The sequence below is a fragment of the Mustelus asterias genome, chromosome 7 (assembly GCF_964213995.1).
Source record: "Mustelus asterias chromosome 7, sMusAst1.hap1.1, whole genome shotgun sequence".
Lineage (NCBI taxonomy): Eukaryota > Metazoa > Chordata > Chondrichthyes > Carcharhiniformes > Triakidae > Mustelus > Mustelus asterias.
In genome coordinates, this window is record NC_135807.1 from 35,655,733 (window position 1) to 35,673,883 (window position 18,151).

General features: G+C 43.8%; 1 protein-coding gene across 2 annotated transcripts in view; it reads left to right on the forward strand.

The window, feature by feature from the left end:
* ptpn23a (protein tyrosine phosphatase, non-receptor type 23, a) overlaps window positions 1–18,151 on the forward strand; it is an 87,369-nt gene that overhangs the window by 65,668 nt on the left and 3,550 nt on the right. For both annotated transcript variants that reach the window (XM_078215856.1, XM_078215857.1), the window contains 5 exons: window positions 2,604–5,151; window positions 8,653–8,837; window positions 10,221–10,325; window positions 15,839–15,977; window positions 16,483–16,596. In XM_078215856.1, coding sequence (XP_078071982.1) covers window positions 2,604–5,151; window positions 8,653–8,837; window positions 10,221–10,325; window positions 15,839–15,977; window positions 16,483–16,596 — 3,091 coding nt within the window. The remainder of the gene's footprint in view (window positions 1–2,603; window positions 5,152–8,652; window positions 8,838–10,220; window positions 10,326–15,838; window positions 15,978–16,482; window positions 16,597–18,151) is intronic.

Genomic DNA, 18,151 nt, shown 5'->3' on the forward strand with positions numbered 1-18,151 from the left:
TAAAAAAAAATGGCAGCGGAGATAGTGGATCCATTGGTCGTAATATTCCAAAATCTCCTGGATGCGGGTCAGGTTCCAGTGGATTGGGAAAATACTAATGTAACGCCCTTATTCAAAAATGGAGGGAGGCAGAAAGTAGGAAACTATAAACCAGTTAGTTCTGTTGTTCGGAAATTGTTAGACTATTATTATGGAAGTAATAACAGGACATTTGGAAAGTCAGAATGCAACCCATCAGAGTCAACATGGTTTTATGAAGGGTAAATGTGTTTGACTAATTTGCTAGAGTTCTTCAAAGATGTAACAAGCCAAGGGAATGCTGTAGATGTAGGATATCTGGACTTCAGGAAGGCATTTGATAAGGTGCCACACAGAAGGTTAATACACAAGGTAGGATCACATAGGGGTTAGGGTTTATTTATTAGCTTGGATAGAAGACTGGCTAATTGACAGAATGTGGAGATGCCGGCGTTGGACTGGGGTGAACACGGTAAAAGTTTTAACAACACCAGGTTAAAGTCCAACAGGTTTATTTAAATAAACCTGTTGGACTTTAACCTGGTGTTGTTAAAACTCTTACTAATTGACAGAAGGCAGAAAGTCGGAATGAATGAGTTTTAAATAGTGGGGTGCCACAGGGTTCAGTCCTCAGGCCCCAACTATTTACAATCAATATTAATGACTTGGATTCGGGGATAGGAGGTACTATAACTAAATTTGCTGGTGACACTAAAATAGTTGGGATAGTAAGTTGCAATGAGGAAATAAATTTACAAATGGATCTAGCTAGGTTAGATGAGGGGGTCAAAATGTGGCTGATGGAGTTTAATGTGGATAAGTGTGTGGTTATCCATTTTGGTTGAAAAAATGGAAAAGCAACTTGTATAAATGGAGATTTATACAAGGTGGTGGAGGCTGACACACTGGGAATGTTTAAGACTTATCTAGGTAGCCACATGAACGGAGTGGGAATGGAGGGATACAAAAGAATGGTCTAGTTTGGACCAGGGAGCGGTGCGGGCTTCCTGTGCTGTATTGTTCTTTGTTCTTTTGAGAGTGACTTTGGGGTTCTTCAGTGCAGAGATCTGGGTGTCCTCGTGCGTGAGTCGCAGAAAACTGGTATGCAGATACAACAGGACATACAGAAAACACGTGGAATTTTGGCATTTATAGCTAAAGGATTAGAGTATGAAAATCAGGAAGTTTGCAGCCACTATACAAGGCATTTGATGTATTTGCAATGTTGCAAGAAAGGCTTGTGCAAGGCATTGTCTCCATATTATTTTTACTGAGAATTGCACTGTGTGGCCAGACTAATGTTTCTCGTAGGAGTATTTTTTGTTTGGTGATTTCTGTGCCTGCTGTGAAGAAAGACACAATAGTCATTTGCTAGTACAGCACTTGAGTTTGCGGAAAAAAAACATTGTTAAAGCTTTTTGTCTTGAACGCATAGAATCCCTACAATGAGGGATTTGGCCCATTGAGCCTGAATCAACAACCATCGCACCCAGGCTCTATCTCTGTAACCCCACATATTTACTCTGCCATCCCCCTGACACAAAGGGGCAATCTAGCATGGTCAATCAACCTAACCCCACATCTTCGTCAATTCACAAAAACATCAATGTAAGGGAAAACAACAATTTTATACTGTAGGAGCAGAGAGTGCTGATTGGGTGTCAAGCATATTCTGATTGGTAGAGGCATTGCTGTGGAGAATACACCAGTTGATGGTGACTGACAGTTAACTGGCAAGCATGGTTTGAAATTTAAACCAGACAGCCTGACTCTGGTGAAGGCATCGTTCTAAGAAATGAATCAGTGAATGGTTGTCACTTATTTTGTTTAATTGAAGCAGGTGCACTGTGTGTACATGTTCTTTATGTCTACAAAGAACACGGCCCTGTGCATTAATATATCTAGCTTCCAGTACACACTCAACTGTGAGCCTAACTGACAATCTTAAATTGTTGTTAGCATAATTCTTGCGCACTGAGGATTATTTAGCAAATGTAGTCCAATTGCTGAATTGCATTTAATGTTGGATACTCTTTTGAGTTTTTCATGCACAGTCTGGTTGAGTACGATTTGTACCTTGTTGTGAACAGTGGAAAAGACATGCTGTCAGATACGATCCACCAATCTTTGGGATGTACAGCCTGCATACCTAGCATCACACTGCACTGAAATTCATATACCAGATTACTTACTTGTGTGATAGGCAGCATGTCTTTTTGGCTTTTTAAAAAAGTTTATTTTATTATCACAAGTAAGGCTTATATTAACACTGCAATGAAGTTACTGTGAAATTCCCCTAGTCGCCACAGTTCGGCGCCTGTTCAGGTCAATGCACCAAACCAGCACGTCTTTCAGAATGTGGGAGGAAAGCGGAGCACCTGGAGGAAATGCTTGACGGCAACATCCTGTTAATAGAGAATACCACTTGTGTTGCTACTGCATCGTAGCAGCATGAAAAGGCTTGCTTCATCTGTTATTTTTTCAGCAATGCGCAAAGATTAATGATGAGCAGGTACATAATGTACATAGGAAAAACACAATTTTCACTATAGTGGTGTAAGGGTATCATGCTTTATATTTTTCAGGGAATTGAAAAAGAAGCCACCACCAAGACCGACTGCACCAAAACCGCTGCAGAAAACCTCTGATACAGACCTTGAATCTATATCCAGTATCGAAGATCTAGATATGCAAACATTTAATGCAGCACTTACTTTTAATGATCTTCCCAATGAATTGAAAAGCCTGTCCCCACACACTTTAGCTGCACACATAAGTGGAATGTCTGTAGATGGCATTGGACCATATCCCATGGAGCCTGCTGGTTTTCCGAGGATGAGGCATTCAGAACCAGAGGCTTTCTCAGCTGCTAGGACTACGTGTGCACCACTACAGCCACCATTGCATGTTCAACAGTTCCCAGACCCTGCTTTAACATCTCGTTTCATGCATCCATATTTTCACGGGGGACCAATTCCACCACCAGGTTCAGTTGGTGGTATTGCGCAAGGACCTTACATGGGCATCAGCCATTCAGGGCCTCCTTCAGTTAGTGCTGCAGCTGGTTTACCTACTCGCAGAATGGGTCCATCTGTATCCTGCCCAGTACTCCCTCGACATATGTCTGCCTCTTCACCTCCTCCAGCTTATCCTGCTGTGACCATGATCAGAGATCCCATTCCAGTTCAGCCCCGGTTTACACCTGGTCACTTGCCTCCAAGAGGTTCTTCACCACAGCACATGCCAAATTCCATGTCTGTTCCCAGTTCAGTGGGTCATCCAACCAGTGCTGGTGGTCCTACTGCACCTTATGGAATGGTGCAACAAGTTTCCTCAACTGTGCCTGTACCTGTTAATACTGGTTTGCATACACCTCCTCCAAGTGTTGGTCCTACACTTGCCTACCCTGGTCAATTCTGTGGTCAGATACCAGGAGGAAATATTGTCCCACAACCGAACACTTCAACCACAACAGTGGACAGTATACAGACTCCAATTTCTAGCTTTACACCGGATCCGCAATCACTGAGTGGGCACATGAATAGGCAGCCAATCTATGATGCAAGAATGAGACAGCAACCCAGTGTACCTTTACCAGGTGGAATTGGAGTTCCTCCTGGACCTGCAGTGAGTGCAGTTGGTCAATATTCATATCATTCTGGTGGTCAACCATTCAGCCAGCCATCCCAGTCCCAGTTCACTAATGTACCGCCAACATTTGCTGGTCCTGCCCCAGGACCACAACATATGTTCCAGCATCCAAATCAGGTGCATCCAAATCATGACCTTCATATTAGGCCTCAAATGCATGCCCAACAGCCTTATCAAACTCATTTTTTCCCTCCAACAAGACCACAGCTGCCGACTCAACCAAGACCTCAAAATGTAGCACAGATTCCACCCCAATCCCCAGTCCCACTTCCTGTACAGCCTCAGCTTCAGGCTCAGCCTCAGATGCAGCCACATTTAAGACCTCATCTGTATCAGCATCCTGCTCAAGATAAAGTGGCTGCACCAGGGATTCCAGCTCGTTCAAGCAATGTTTTTCCAGCCACTCCAAGTAACATTCAGCAACCAGGACAGAACATTCCTGCTGCAATGATTCCACAATCGCAACAGTGTCACACACTACCACCTGCCACAGAGTCACAGCCAATGGCGATGCTGCCTGGGTCCTCAGCTCAAGGGGTCGCGCCCATGCCATTCACATCTACACCACCTCATCTGCATGCTGGTCCTCAACCTGCACTTTTACCAAATCAAATTGGAGCACCTCAGCCTGTCTCAACAGGGCATCATGCTGTGCATCCAGTCCAACCTGTGCCGAGTTCAGCTGTTGGCCAAATACAATCCAACGCGATTGTACCTGGATCTCCATTGCCACCTCCTCCAGCTCCTTCTCCACAGCCTCCCCAAGGGCAGGTTGGCACTCTTCCTGCTGCAATATTGCCCACTGCATTGCCTGGGTCCACCATCTTACAGCAGAGACCACCACCATCTCTTACACCTGGAGCAACTGCAGCAACCCAACCTGTCTCAGATGTACCTTTTCAGAGACAAAACTCTTCAACTGATGATCTTCTGTCATCCAGTCCAGACAGCCAGCATGGAGGGCCCCAGACAACTGTGACTCAGCCTCTCCTTTTGCCCACCAAAGTCGACTCAAAGGAAGGGCAAAAGCCAAAGGGAATTCAAATCATAGAGAAAGATCCATATGAGAAACCAGAGCATGTTAAAAAGTTGTTAACTGAGTTGGAAAACTTTAAAACTATTGTTGACTCCATGGACAGGCCATCATATGGAACCTTGACTGAGTTGGATTGTAAATGGAAGGACTTGCAGGATGCTCAAGAGAAAGATGTCAGACAGTTGTCGATTGCTGTTGCCCGCTGCTACACCATGAAAAACCGTCATCAAGATATCATGCCTTACGACAAAAATAGAATTATAATCCAGTCAGGAAAAGATGACTACATCAATGCCAGTATGATTGAGGACTTGTCATCTTACTGTCCGAGAATCATAGCTACACAGGCTCCATTGGTGGGAACTGCAGCAGACTTTTGGCTAATGATTTATGAGCAAAAGGTGTCACTCGTGGTTATGCTTGTCTCTGAACAGGAAGTAGAAAAGGTATGTTATGATATTAAATATTTGGTTAGATACTTAATTAAGTGTGTGCTAATTGAGAAAAACACCAGTGTTTGGGGAAAGGATCAATTTCCACTTTTTACACCTAGTGTAAGCACTACGTAGCTGAGGCTCAGTGTTAACTTTCTTCACTCTCAGCATCCTCTAGTGGGTGCAGTTGGCCTATACTATTGTGGCCCAAAACTCTTTGGATGACATTTTTGATTCAAAAACTGAGCATAATCCAGGGCAAGTAATCATTCCAATTATTTGTCTGAGGCAAGTGCTCAAATTTATTTGCCCAGGTACCTTATCTTAGCTTTAAGCAATAAAACTTTTTCCTAGTTGGTGAAATCCCAGGGTTCAGACTTAGCCTCCTATCACAACAGCGCCTAATAGTTTCATGTACCTGAGCAATACTGTAGCCAATCACAGTTAGATCCTTTTATTATTTTTTATTAGTGTCACAAGTAGACTTAAATTAACACTGCAATGAAGTTACCATGAAAATCCCCGAGTCACCATACTCCAGCGCCTGTTCGAGTACACTGAGGGAGAATTTAGTGTGTCCAATGCATCTAACCAGCACGCCTTTCGGACTGTGGGAGGAAACTAGAGCACCCAGAGGAAACCCATGCAGACACGAGGAAACATGCAGACTGCGCACAATCACCCAAGCCGTGAATCGAACCCAGGTCCCTGGCACTGTGAGGCAGCAGTGCTAACCACTGTGCCACCCTGTGGTTTAATTGGGAAACTATTGTAGTGCCGCTTTATTATCCCATATCCTTTCATGTCTGATTTGTTTAATGTTCCTTCATATCTTTAAGTAATTTAACCCCTCAGGTTTTAAATACTGTTTGTAAACACACAATGTGAGGTGAGAGTGACTGCCCTTGACATCAGGGCAGCAATTGATTGAATATGGCATCAAGGAACCTGACCAAAACTGGAGTCAATGGGAATCGCAGGGGGGCAAACTCTCCACTGGTTGGAGTCATACCAAGCACAAAGGAGGACGGTTGTAGTTGATGGAGTTCAATCATCACAGTTCCAGGACATCACTGAAGAAGTTCCTCAGGGTAGTGTCCTAGGCCTAACCACCTTCAGCTGCTTTGTCAATGACCTTCCTTCCATCATAAAGTCAGAAGTGGGGATGTTCACTGATTGCACAATGTTCAGTATCATTCACGACTTCACAGATATTGAAGCAGCCCATGTCCAAATGCAGCAAGACCTGGACAATATCCAGGTTTGGGCTGACAAAGGGTAAATAATATTCATGCAACGCAAGTGCCAGGTAATGACCATCTCCAACAAGAGAGAATCCAACCATTGCCCCATGACATTCAATGGCATTACTATCGCTGAATCCCCTACTATCAACATCCCGGAGAACTGCTATTGACCAGAAAATGAATTGGACTAGCCATTTAAATACTGTGGCTATAAGAGCAGGTCAGAGGCTAGGAATCCTGCAGCGAGCAACTCACCTCCTGACTCCCCAAAACTTGTCCACCACCTACAAGTCACAAGTCAGAAGTGTGATAGAATAATCACCACTTTCCTGAATAAGCGCAGCTCCAACAACACTCAAGAACCTTGCCACACTCGAGGATAAAAGCAGCCCACTTGATTGCTATCTCTTCCACATTCACCACCAATGCATTGTGGCAGCCGCGTGTACCGTGCACAAAATGCAGTGCAGGAACTTGCCAAGTCACCTTCGGCAGCACCTTCCAAAACCACGACCACTACCATTTAGAAGGACAAGGGCAGCAGATAAATGGAAACACTACCACCTGGAAGTTTCCTCTAAGCCTCCCACCATCCTGACTTGGAAATATATTGCCATTTCTTCACTGTTGCTTAATCAAAATTCTGGAATATTCTCCCTGATGGCACTGTGGGTGTATCTGTACCGCATGGAACGCAGTGGGTGAAGAAAGCAACTCCCCACCACCTTAAGGGTATTGGGGGATGAGCAACAAATGCTGGCTTAGCTGGACACACCCACATCCCATGGAAGAATTAAAATATATAAACCTGCAAAATTCTTCATTACAGTATAACTGGTAGGTACTGAGGTTTTCATTGGCTGTGACTTATTGCTTCCTTAAATGTTACTACTTTCAAATTTCCCTAACTATATGGACAGGTTTGGTTCAAATTGGCCTTTTTTTAAATATCCAGTTTTCTTCGTAAAACCCAAAAGATCATGCACTTTCATGAATACCCAATGTCCCAAAGTGCTTTACAACCAATCATTGTAAAGTAGGATATGCAGCAGCCAATTTGTACTCAGTAAACTCCCACAAATATGATAATGACCAGAGGTTTCTCTGATGTTGATTAATTGAGGATAAATAAATTTGGGCAGCATGGTGGCACAGTGGTTAACACTACTGTCTCACAGTACCAGAGTTCTGGGTTCAATTCCGGCCTCAGGTGATTGTGTGGAGTTTGTACATTCTCCCTGTAGCTGCATTGGTTTCCTCGGGGTGCTCCGGTTTCTTCTCTCACTCCAAAGATAAAGTTAAAGTTTATTTATTAGTCACAAATAGTTACATTAACACTGCAATGAAGTTACTGTGAAATTCCCCTAGTCGCCACATTTCGGCACCTGTTCAGGTCAATACACCTAACCAGCATGTCTTTCAGACTGTGGGAGGAAACTGGAGCACCCAGAGGAAATCCTTGTCACAGCCCTCCATTCAGAAATGCACTCTTCCACTGCTACCCTCTGTCTTCTATGACCGAGCCAGTTTTGTATCCACCTTGCCAGCTCACCTCTGATCCCATGCACCTTCACCTTCTGCACCAGTCTGCCATGAGGGACCTTGTCAAAGGCCTTACTGAAGTCCATGTAGACAACATCCACTGCCCTACCCTCATCAGTCATCATCGTCACTTCCTCGAAAAACTCGATCAAGTTAGTGAGACACGACCTCCCCTTCACAAAACAATGTTTCTTCTCGCTAACGCGTCCACTTATTTCCAAGTGGGAGTAAATCCTGTCTCGAAGAATCCTCTCCAATAATTTCCCTACTACTGACGTAAGGCTCACCAGCCTGTAATTACCTGGATTATCCTTGCTACCCTTGAACAAAGGAACAACATTGATTATTTTCCAATCCTCTGGGACCTCCCCTGTAGCCTAAATGTGAATTCAGTCCCACACCAGCATCATTCCCTCTTAATGCCCTTTTGATGGGCCGAGTAATTCACTCAGCCCTACAAAAAGAACTGCCACCATCATGATTTTGGATCTTCAGCCTTCTGTGGTTAATTGGATCCGTATCTAAATCTCTGATCTGTAGATACAGTGCCTTGGAATATTTTTCAGTGAAGCCCTTGGCCAAAATTTTTGGATTGTGGCTCTCAACAATTACAAGGTTGCACTACTAGAAAAATAGAAATTGTACTGGAGGATTCATTTTGTGAAATGAATTTAAGCAGGGCAACATGTCTCACTGTCAATTATTTAATCTCCTCCTGTTGCAGCAAAAGGTAATTCGTTACTTCCCAACAGAGCGAGGCCAACAGATAGTACATGGACCTATCACCTTGACTCTGACAACGCAGAAAATAACACAGACTCACGTGGAGCGGATGATTGGGCTGCAATATCGAGATCAGAGCCTGAAACGAACAATCATTCACTTGCAGTTTACATCGTGGCCTGAGCTGTAAGTTGCTATTTGCTTGTTCATACTCTATGCATTAAGTTAATGTTTAAACTATTTAGAATGTACTCCAGTAAATCATACAGATTGGTAAAAGTCTCAAGATTGACTCCCGGTCTTGATCAGAATCCCCAACAATTTTTCTATTCCGGCATTTGTGTGAGGATAAGATGTTTTACTCCAGGTTCAAGTCTACTGACAAACTAGGGAGCTTTTATCAAAACAAACTTCATTTAGCAATATAGTTTAACTGTAACAAATGAATCAGCTTAACATTTGAACAATACTTAAACATGACTGGATTCAATTCTTAACTGCTAATCTATCTGTATTGGTTCCAATTCAACCAATATTCCTCTTATAGACTTAAACTCCTTTATAACATCAGTTAGCAAAAATCCAGACCTACGTACTTGTAAACAGTTTGAGAGGTTTTTGAACACCTGGAGAGAGTGATACACAGAGACGCCTGTCTTCTGACAATCTCAAAACAGCAACCTCCAGAGAGAGGGTGCTCCGGTTTCCTCCCACAGCCCAAAAGATGGTTAAGTGCATTGGCCATGCCAAATTCCCCCTCAGTGTACCTGAACAGGTGCTGGAGTGTGGTGACTGGGGATTTTCACAGTAACTTCATTGCAGTGTTAATGTAAGCCTACTTGTGATACTAATAAATAAAATTTAAAACTTAGAGACAAAGACACATTTTGCTTTTTTTCAGAACAAGGCAGTAACTGACTAACACACACACTCCTGCAAGCTTAGCTCCACCCATTAACACATGACTGTCAATCAACCTTATCAAAACTCTACTCTGACCCCAAGGGAAACCTAAGTAAACACATTAACTCTGTTAAACAAACATCCTTAGCTAAAATCAGTCATCATCCTGCATTCTCAGCATTTGAGCTGCCTGTTGCCCAGACAAATTGGCACCTTGTAAAACAGAGCTGAAATTTAAACATGCTCCTTACAAGAAACAAGATATAAATACATTTTTAAAGGCACAGTATCATCACAGTCTATGGTGAGTTGCTTGATCTTAGCTGGAACAGCAATCGTTTTGCTACATTTATCCATTACACCCTTCCTCCTCCTCCTCTCCTTGGAAAATATGCACTTGGAGATGCTGGATTTGGCTCTGCTGGAGCCCCTGCAGTCAGTCAATCTACTCTCCATGCTCAGTACCTGGCTTGGAACTTGGATAACATACAGGAGGGCTGCTGACACCCGTGAAACCATGCTTCACCTGCATTGCACCCTTTGCAGTGCAGTAATTTTGAGCTGCAACATGCTACACTGCATTGTTAATTTATTGAGGGCTTGCTTTTTTGAGTTTATATTGCGTATTTTAGATTTACACCTTCTTTGTTTTTATTTTCTCTGCAGGGGTTTACCAGACAGTAAAGGTAATTTGCTGCGTTTTATTCAGGAAGTACATGGACACTACCTACACCAGCGTCCACTTCATACACCCATTGTGGTTCACTGCAGGTAATTTTGATCTCTGACCTCAGAGATTAAGATTGATTGTGTGGATATTGTATTGAAGAATTTAAATGCCTCATCTTAATGACTCCTAGAGTTTTTCAACACAGAAGGAGCACATACAGCTTATATGTCATGTACAGGTTCTCTGCAAGTACTATCAGTTTAATCCCATTTTCCTGTCCTTTTAAATTAGGATGACACACAAGGAAGTTGTAAGAAGAAAGTGACTGCTGGGGAGATGGTGGCACTTAATTAGTGATCCAGAGACCCAGGGTATTGTTCTGGGTCTATTCACTATTGAACCAATGAGCACTATAGTGACAATAGGATGTATGAAAAATCTTGAAAATAAACAAGCGAGCAAGAGCTGTCAATTAAGCAATAGGCCAAGAATGCATAATGAGGCTTTGATGAGAGCCAAGACATTTATTTCAGTTTGAAACAGCTATCCCCAGGGAAAACATTGCTTGATTGACAGTTCTTGCACTCTGCTGATCTGTTCTGTCAATTGGGCAATGTTTATTTACACAAGATAGAGGTTTCAGGTGCTTGCAATTTCAGCTATTGAAACTTTTAAAGATTATTGGTGATTGGCAGTTTATTGGGCTGTAATGAAAGTTTTTTTTGAAGAAAGTAGAATGTTATGAATGATTTTGTTTTGGTACTGTAGGGTTTGTTGGTTCTATGCAGAAAATGCCACCGCTGTGCATAGGTGGTATGAGAGATCATGTGGGGGGACAGTTGGGGGCCTGAGTGGCATGGATGAGGTTTGCATCCTGTGTGGGATGTAAGGGCTTTGGCCTGTTTTTGTTTTGCTGTCATTATTGCTTTCAGCTGGGATAAAGACCCAGAGCACTGAGGGCCTTATAATCAACCTGCCTAGGCACTTGGCAACCTCTGGAACTGCCTCTGAACACTTCCCGGGGCAACCCAATTCCAGTTAGAGCCCATTTCCACCTTTCCTCCCCCGCTCCCCACCCCCACCTAAAATCCAGTCTTTGCTGACACGTTCTCCTGGAGTGGGTGGGCCAAACCGGGATATTTTTAGACTGGAAATCGCTGAGGGCAGGGACTCTGGATGGGGAGGAATTTGTAAAATGTGTACAGGAGGGTTCGTTGGAACAATATGTGGACAGCCCAACTAGAGAGGGGGCTATACTGGACCTGGTACTGGGGAATGAGCCCGGTCAGGTCTTCAAAGTTTTGGTTGGGGAACATGTGGCAAATAGTGACCACAATTCTGTTAGCTTTAGGATAGTGATGGAAAAGGATGAGTGGTGTCCCAAGGGTAAGGTGTTGGATTGGGGGAAGGCTAACTTTATTGGGATCAGGCAGAAATTGGCAGCTCTTGATTGGGAGAGGCTGTTTGAGGGTAAATCCACATCTGGTATGTGGCAGTCTTTTAAGGAACGGTTGTTAGGGCTACAGGGCAAGCATGTGCCTGTAAAAAAGAAGGATAGGAAGGGTGGGATTAGAGAACCGTGGATAACCAGGGAAATTGAGGGACTGGTCAAAAGGAAAAGAGAGGCGTATGTTAGGTCCAAGCAGCTAAAAACGGAGGGAGCTCTGGAGGAGTACAATGAAAGTAGGAAAATACTCAAACGGGGAATTAGAAGAGCAAAAAGGGGTCACGAAATGTTCTTGGCAGACAGGATTAAGGAGAATCCCAAGGCATTTTATTCATACGTTAGGAACAAAAGGGTTGTTAGGGAAAAAATCGGACCTCTCAGGGACAAAAGTGGGGACTTATGCTTGGAGCCCAAAGAGGTAGGGGAGATCCTAAATGAATACTTTGCGTCGGTATTCACAAAGGAGAGGGATGTGTTGACTGGGAGTGTCTCGGAGGGGAGTGTTGAACCGTTGGAGAAAATCTCCATTACAAAGGAGGAAGTGTTAGGTTTGTTAGAGAATATAAAGACTGACAAATCCCCAGGGCCTGATGGAATCTATCCAAGGCTGCTCAGGGAGACGAGAGGTGAAATCGTTGGGCCTCTGACGCAAATCTTTGTCTCGTCACTGGACACAGGTGAGGTCCCAGAGGATTGGAGGATAGCCAATGTGGTCCCGTTATTTAAGAAGGGTAGGAAGGATAACCCGGGTAATTATAGGCCGGTGAGCTTGACGTCCGTGGTGGGGAAGTTGTTGGAGAAGATTCTTAAAGATAGGATGTATGCGCATTTAGAAAGGAATAAACCCCTCATTAACGATAGTCAACATGGTTTTGTGAGAGGGAGGTCATGCCTCACTAACCTGGTGGTGTTTTTTGAAGAAGTGACAAAAATGGTTGACGAAGGAAGGGCCGTGGATGTTGTCTATATGGACTTTAGTAAAGCGTTTGACAAAGTCCCTCATGGTAGGCTAGTGAAAAAGGTTGGATCCCATGGGATAAAGGGGGAGGTGGCTAGATGGGTGGAGAACTGGCTTGGTCATAGAAGACAGAGGGTGGTAGTGGAAGGGTCTTTTTCCGGCTGGAGGCCTGTGACTAGTGGTGTACCGCAGGGCTCTGTATTGGGACCTCTGCTGTTTGTGATTTATATAAATGATCTGGAAGAAGGAGTAACTGGGGTGATCAGTAAGTTTGCGGACGACACAAAACTGGCAGGACTTGCAGACAGTGAGGAACATAGTCAGAGGCTACAGAAGGATATAGATAGGCTGGAAATTTGGGCAAGGAAATGGCAGATGGAGTTCAATCCTGATAAATGCGAAGTGATGCATTTTGGTGGGAATAATGTAGGGAGGAGCTACACGATAAATGGAAGAACCATAAAGGGTGTAGAGACGCAGAGGGACCTGGGTGTGCAAGTCCACAGATCTTTGAAGGTGACGTCACAGGTGGAGAAGGTGGTGAAGAAGGCATATGGCATGCTTGCCTTTATAGGACGGGACATAGAGTATAAAAGTTGGGGTCTGATGTTGCAGATGTATAGAACGTTGGTTCGGCCGCATTTGGAATACTGCGTCCAGTTCTGGTCGCCACACTACCAGAAGGACGTGGAGGCTTTGGAGAGAGTACAGAGGAGGTTTACCAGGATGTTGCCTGGTATGGAGGGGTTTGGTTATGAGGAGAGATTGGGGAAACTGGGGTTGTTCTCCTTGGAAAGACGGAGGATGAGGGGAGACTTAATAGAGGTGTATAAAATTATGAAAGGCATGGATAGGGTGAACGGTGGGAAGCTTTTCCCTGGGTCGGTGGTGACGTTCACGAGGGGTCATAGGTTCAAGGTGAAGGGGGGGAGGTTTAACACAGATATCAGAAGGACATATTTCACACAGAGGGTCGTGGGGGCCTGGAATGTGTTGCCGGGCAAGGTGGTGGAGGTGGACACACTGGGAACGTTTAAGACTTATCTAGACAGCTATATGAACGGAGTGGGAATGGAGGGATACAAAAGAGTGGTCTAGTTTGGACCAGGGAGCGGCGCGGGCTAATTGTTCCTTGTTTCTCGTTTCAAGGCTTCATTCTATGATCATCTTGCTGGTGCCAGTACAGAGCGAGACTGCGGATAGTTGGGAACCTGTCTCGGGGGCAGGGAATTCATATGGTGTTCGTGGAAGTGGAAATGACTAGGGTTGGGAAGCATTTTCCGATCAGGGCCATTGTGATCTCCTGGACTCGTTTCGATCGCCTCAGGGGGTCGGAGAGGAATTTCCCAGATTTTTTTTTTCCCCATATTGGCCCTGGGGTTTTTCACTCTGGGTTTTCGCCTCTCCCTGGAGATCACATGGTCTGGAATGGGGGGGTGGGGGTGAGTTAATAGGTTGTAATGAACAAAGCATCGTAGCTGTGAGGGACAGCTCGGTGGATAGGATATAGGTATGTAGATAGGCTGGAAAATTGGGCGGGGATCCTGGATTCAGGATTCAATCCTGGACCGGGGAGCGGCGCGGGCTTGGAGGGCCGAAGGGCCTGTTCCTGTGCTGTTTTGTTCTTTGTTCTATTTCCCAACTCTCAGTCCCACCTCTAGGATGAAAATCCACCCTGAAGTGTCAGACAAGATTACACACTCAAGTCTGTGGGGTAGGATTTGAATCCAAAACCTTCTCACTCAGAGGGGAGAATGTTGCCACTGAAACAAGACTGACACTGACTGAATTAACTGATTTCAATCAGGGCAGTGAAAGGTCCTGCAGTCAGGCTCAGCTTCTGGCTCAAGGATGGGAAAATCAGTCAGTTCCCAATTTCTGTTTGTTATTCTGATCTCTTTTCTTTACAGCAAGCATGCATCAGATCATTTGGATTTGCAACACTGTTATGTCTTTGTTATTGATTTTATTGATTTTGCAATTGTTGAACCATTGTCCGAGGAGTGCCATTGTCCGAGGGATGCAATAGTGCAATATTTGTCGACTTAATAGTTTTGAGCATTAACATCCACATCGCAGTTAGTTTTTTAAAAAAAGCTTGGAAACAAAAAGCCAATATTATCATGAAAAGGTTAGCTGATTTACCAATGTCCTCCAAGGCAAGAAACTGCCATCCATACTCCAGTCCTCCACGAACATGAATGACCCTGAACTCTGAAGAAGCCGAGGAAGCCACTCATTTGTATAAAACTGCTGCAAATAGCTAGGGTTTTATATTACGCAAATGGCTGCTGTTGTAGCTCCACATCTGCAAATGGTGGAAGAATCCGGAAAGAGAGGGCATCATCTTAAAAGTTAGAACTGGGCTATTTAGGTGATACTGTTCTTTCAGGGAAAAATTGCCAGTAATCTCTTCCCCCAATGACTGGGTGATTGAACAAGTGAAATTTTGATGATTCGGATTGTTTTTTTGTGTGTATGTCTATCAAGGAATGTGGAACAAAGGCAAATATATGTTGAGATAGAGATCAAATGTGATGTGAGAAAACACTTGTTCACGCAGTGAGTGGTTCAGGTCTAGAATGCACCGCCTGGAAGTATGGTGGAGGCAGATTCAACCCAGGCATTCAGGAGGGCATTAGTTGATTGTTTGAACAGAAACAATGTACAGGGATATGGGGAATAGGCAGAGGAAGAGGTACTAAATCATGATGCTCGTTAGGAGAGATAGTGCAGACACTATGGGCCAAATGGCCTCCTTCTACACTAACAATTCTGTGATTTTTTTTTTGTGATCAGTCATAAAATTAACTTGCGTTACCTGAAATACGGAGGCCCATAGTTTCCAGGTCGCACCCCAGGAATGAATTAAAAAAACCCTGGACAGTTAGACCTGTCCCAGTAGCTGGAATTCTTTCCTCTTGGCTCCAGTTAACTCTGCAAAGCAATGCCTCAATAGCTGTAATAGCCAAAGCTGAACAGGCAACTGTAATGCATTGTGCAAGTTTAATTGATTAAACACCACATGTGGCCCTGAATCAACTTTGGAAAGGAATGGGAGATCTCTCAACCTTTGCTTGACATATGTCGGTACCCCCACCACAGACTGAATGAGGCATTTGTACGTAGCTTTTTTAGACTCTTAAATGTGGTGCTGACTTTCCATGTTTGTCAGACAACTGACTCCCATCTGATACTGATTCTTTCAGCTCCGGAGTTAGAAGAACTGGTGCTTTCTGTCTTGTCTACGCAGCTGTACAGGAAGTAGAGGCTGGTAACGGGATCCCCGACCTGTCTCAGATTGTGCGGAAAATGAGGCAGCAGAGAAAGCACATGCTTCAAGACAAGGTGAGACACCGAGGAGCATTTTCCTGCGAATCAAGCTTCCTGAGAGAATACAAAATTATTTCATCCTGTTTCTGCTAACAGGATGCCAAAGCCTTCTGTTGAATATCCAAAGTTAATAGAGAGTGTTACCTACTGGAAAGTGTGAAATACCTAACTCTAGATTGTGAGCTTTTATAAAGTTCTGCTTTATATTTATTCACTCCCCACACCTTTCCTCTTCACCTTTTCTCTCTTTCATTCCTTTTCCGAATAAATTACTTTTGCTAAGTGCTATAGAATCCTGGAACACTCTCACTAATAGTACTGTGTACCTAGACCACATGGACTGCAGCTTTTCAAGAAGGCAGCTCACCACCACCTTCTCGAGGGCAATTAGAGATGGGCAATTAATGCTGAACTAGCCAGCAAAAGCTCACAGCCCTTTAATGCATGCATTTAAAAAAAAACAAATGCAAACTTTGGAGGCAGTTGCTTTTGTGATCTACATTGTGGTTTGTCATTTTAGCTTCACCTGAAGTTCTGCTATGAAGCCATCCTCAATCATGTGGAGTTAGTTCTACTGAGGCATGGAGTTATCACTAGCTCTTCCAGCAAAGCACCCAGCAGTTCATCTCAAAAGGTACGCAAGCATTCTTTTATTTGTAGTGTTTCATGATATTATTGAAATTACTGCAGTGACTACTTGCATTTATATGTTGCCTTCAATAACTTGTATTTACCCAGTACCTTTCATGTACAAAAACATCCTAAGGTGCTTCCCAGGAATATTATAAACTAACATGATATTGAGCCACATAGGAGATATATGGATAAAATGTCCAAGAGCTTGGTCAAAGAGGTAAGTTTTAAAGAGCCTCTGAGGAAGGGGAAGAATGGCAAGCTCTAGGGATGGAATTCTAGAGCCGGGGACCCAGGAAACTGAAAGCTTGGCCATCAGTGGTAACGTGTAAAATATCCCAAGGCGTTTCACAGGATCATTATCAAAATATTTTGCCATCAAGCAACATAAGGTGTTAGGATTGGGGACCGAAAGCTTGATCAGAACTAGGTTTGAAGCAGCATCAAAAGGGGATATTGGCAGGGAGGAAATTTCAGAGCATAGGACCTAACAACTGAATACATGGGTGGCAATATGGAGTGCGGAAAATTGGAGATGTGCAAGAGGCCAGAATTATAGGAGTTTGAAGTTTTGGGCTAAAGGAGGTGATCAAGTTGGGTGAAGAAGGGAATGTGAAAAAGAATTTTAACACCCAAAAATGAGTGAGTTGGGGTCAAATCAGTGATAATATTTTGAAAATCTGAAACCTGATCACAACTTTTCTCCAACCCCCGTCCACTTCAGGGATAAAGGGGTTAGGTCGAGGGACAGCAATCAACCTGCTTCCAGCAAGTGAGTTGGTAGCTTTAAGTTTTTTAATGAGCTTTGGCAGTCTTTGATTTAATTTACTTTGCAGATTTAATAGTGACTGGCTGGGTTTCTCTGGCCTCAGGAAACCTCGTAAGGAGTCTAACAACACCAGGTTAAAGTCCAACAGGTTTATTTGGTAGCAAACGCCACTAGCTTTCGGAGCGCTGCTCCTTCGTCAGGTGAGTGGAAGACTCACCTGACGAAGAAGCAGCGCTCTGAAAGCTAGTGCTGTTTGCTACCAAATAAACCTGTTGGACTTTAACCTGGTGTTGTTAGACTCCTTACTGTGTTTACCCCAGTCCAACGCCGGCATCTCCACCTCAGGAAACCTAGCAGCTAAAGGGAGGTGAAGATTGCTTTCAGAGAAGTTACCTGTTATTAAACAGCTGCTTGGGCATGCGGTGTGATAAGGGGGAGAAGGATTAGGAGTTGACCCATTTCCCGTTCCAAAAGCATTTCTCTCAAATTTCCTGCTCTTCCTTCTTGAAGTTGCACTAACTTCTGCACTTGATTCATTTTCTGAATCTCAAAACTGTTAAACTTCTTACTTTCTCATTTCTCCTCCCCAATCTGCAGGTTTCTAAAACCTACATTTGGTATCACTGTTCCCTGATTTGCCTACCCTCTACGAATTTACTGGCCAGCACTGTGGATCATCAGAGCTTCAGTGGGAGAAAGATCTTAACATTGTGATTGTGTGGATGTGAAGAGTGCACTTGTTGCGTTAGAAAGAGAGCTTTTTCCCCTTTCTAATGTAATAAAAACC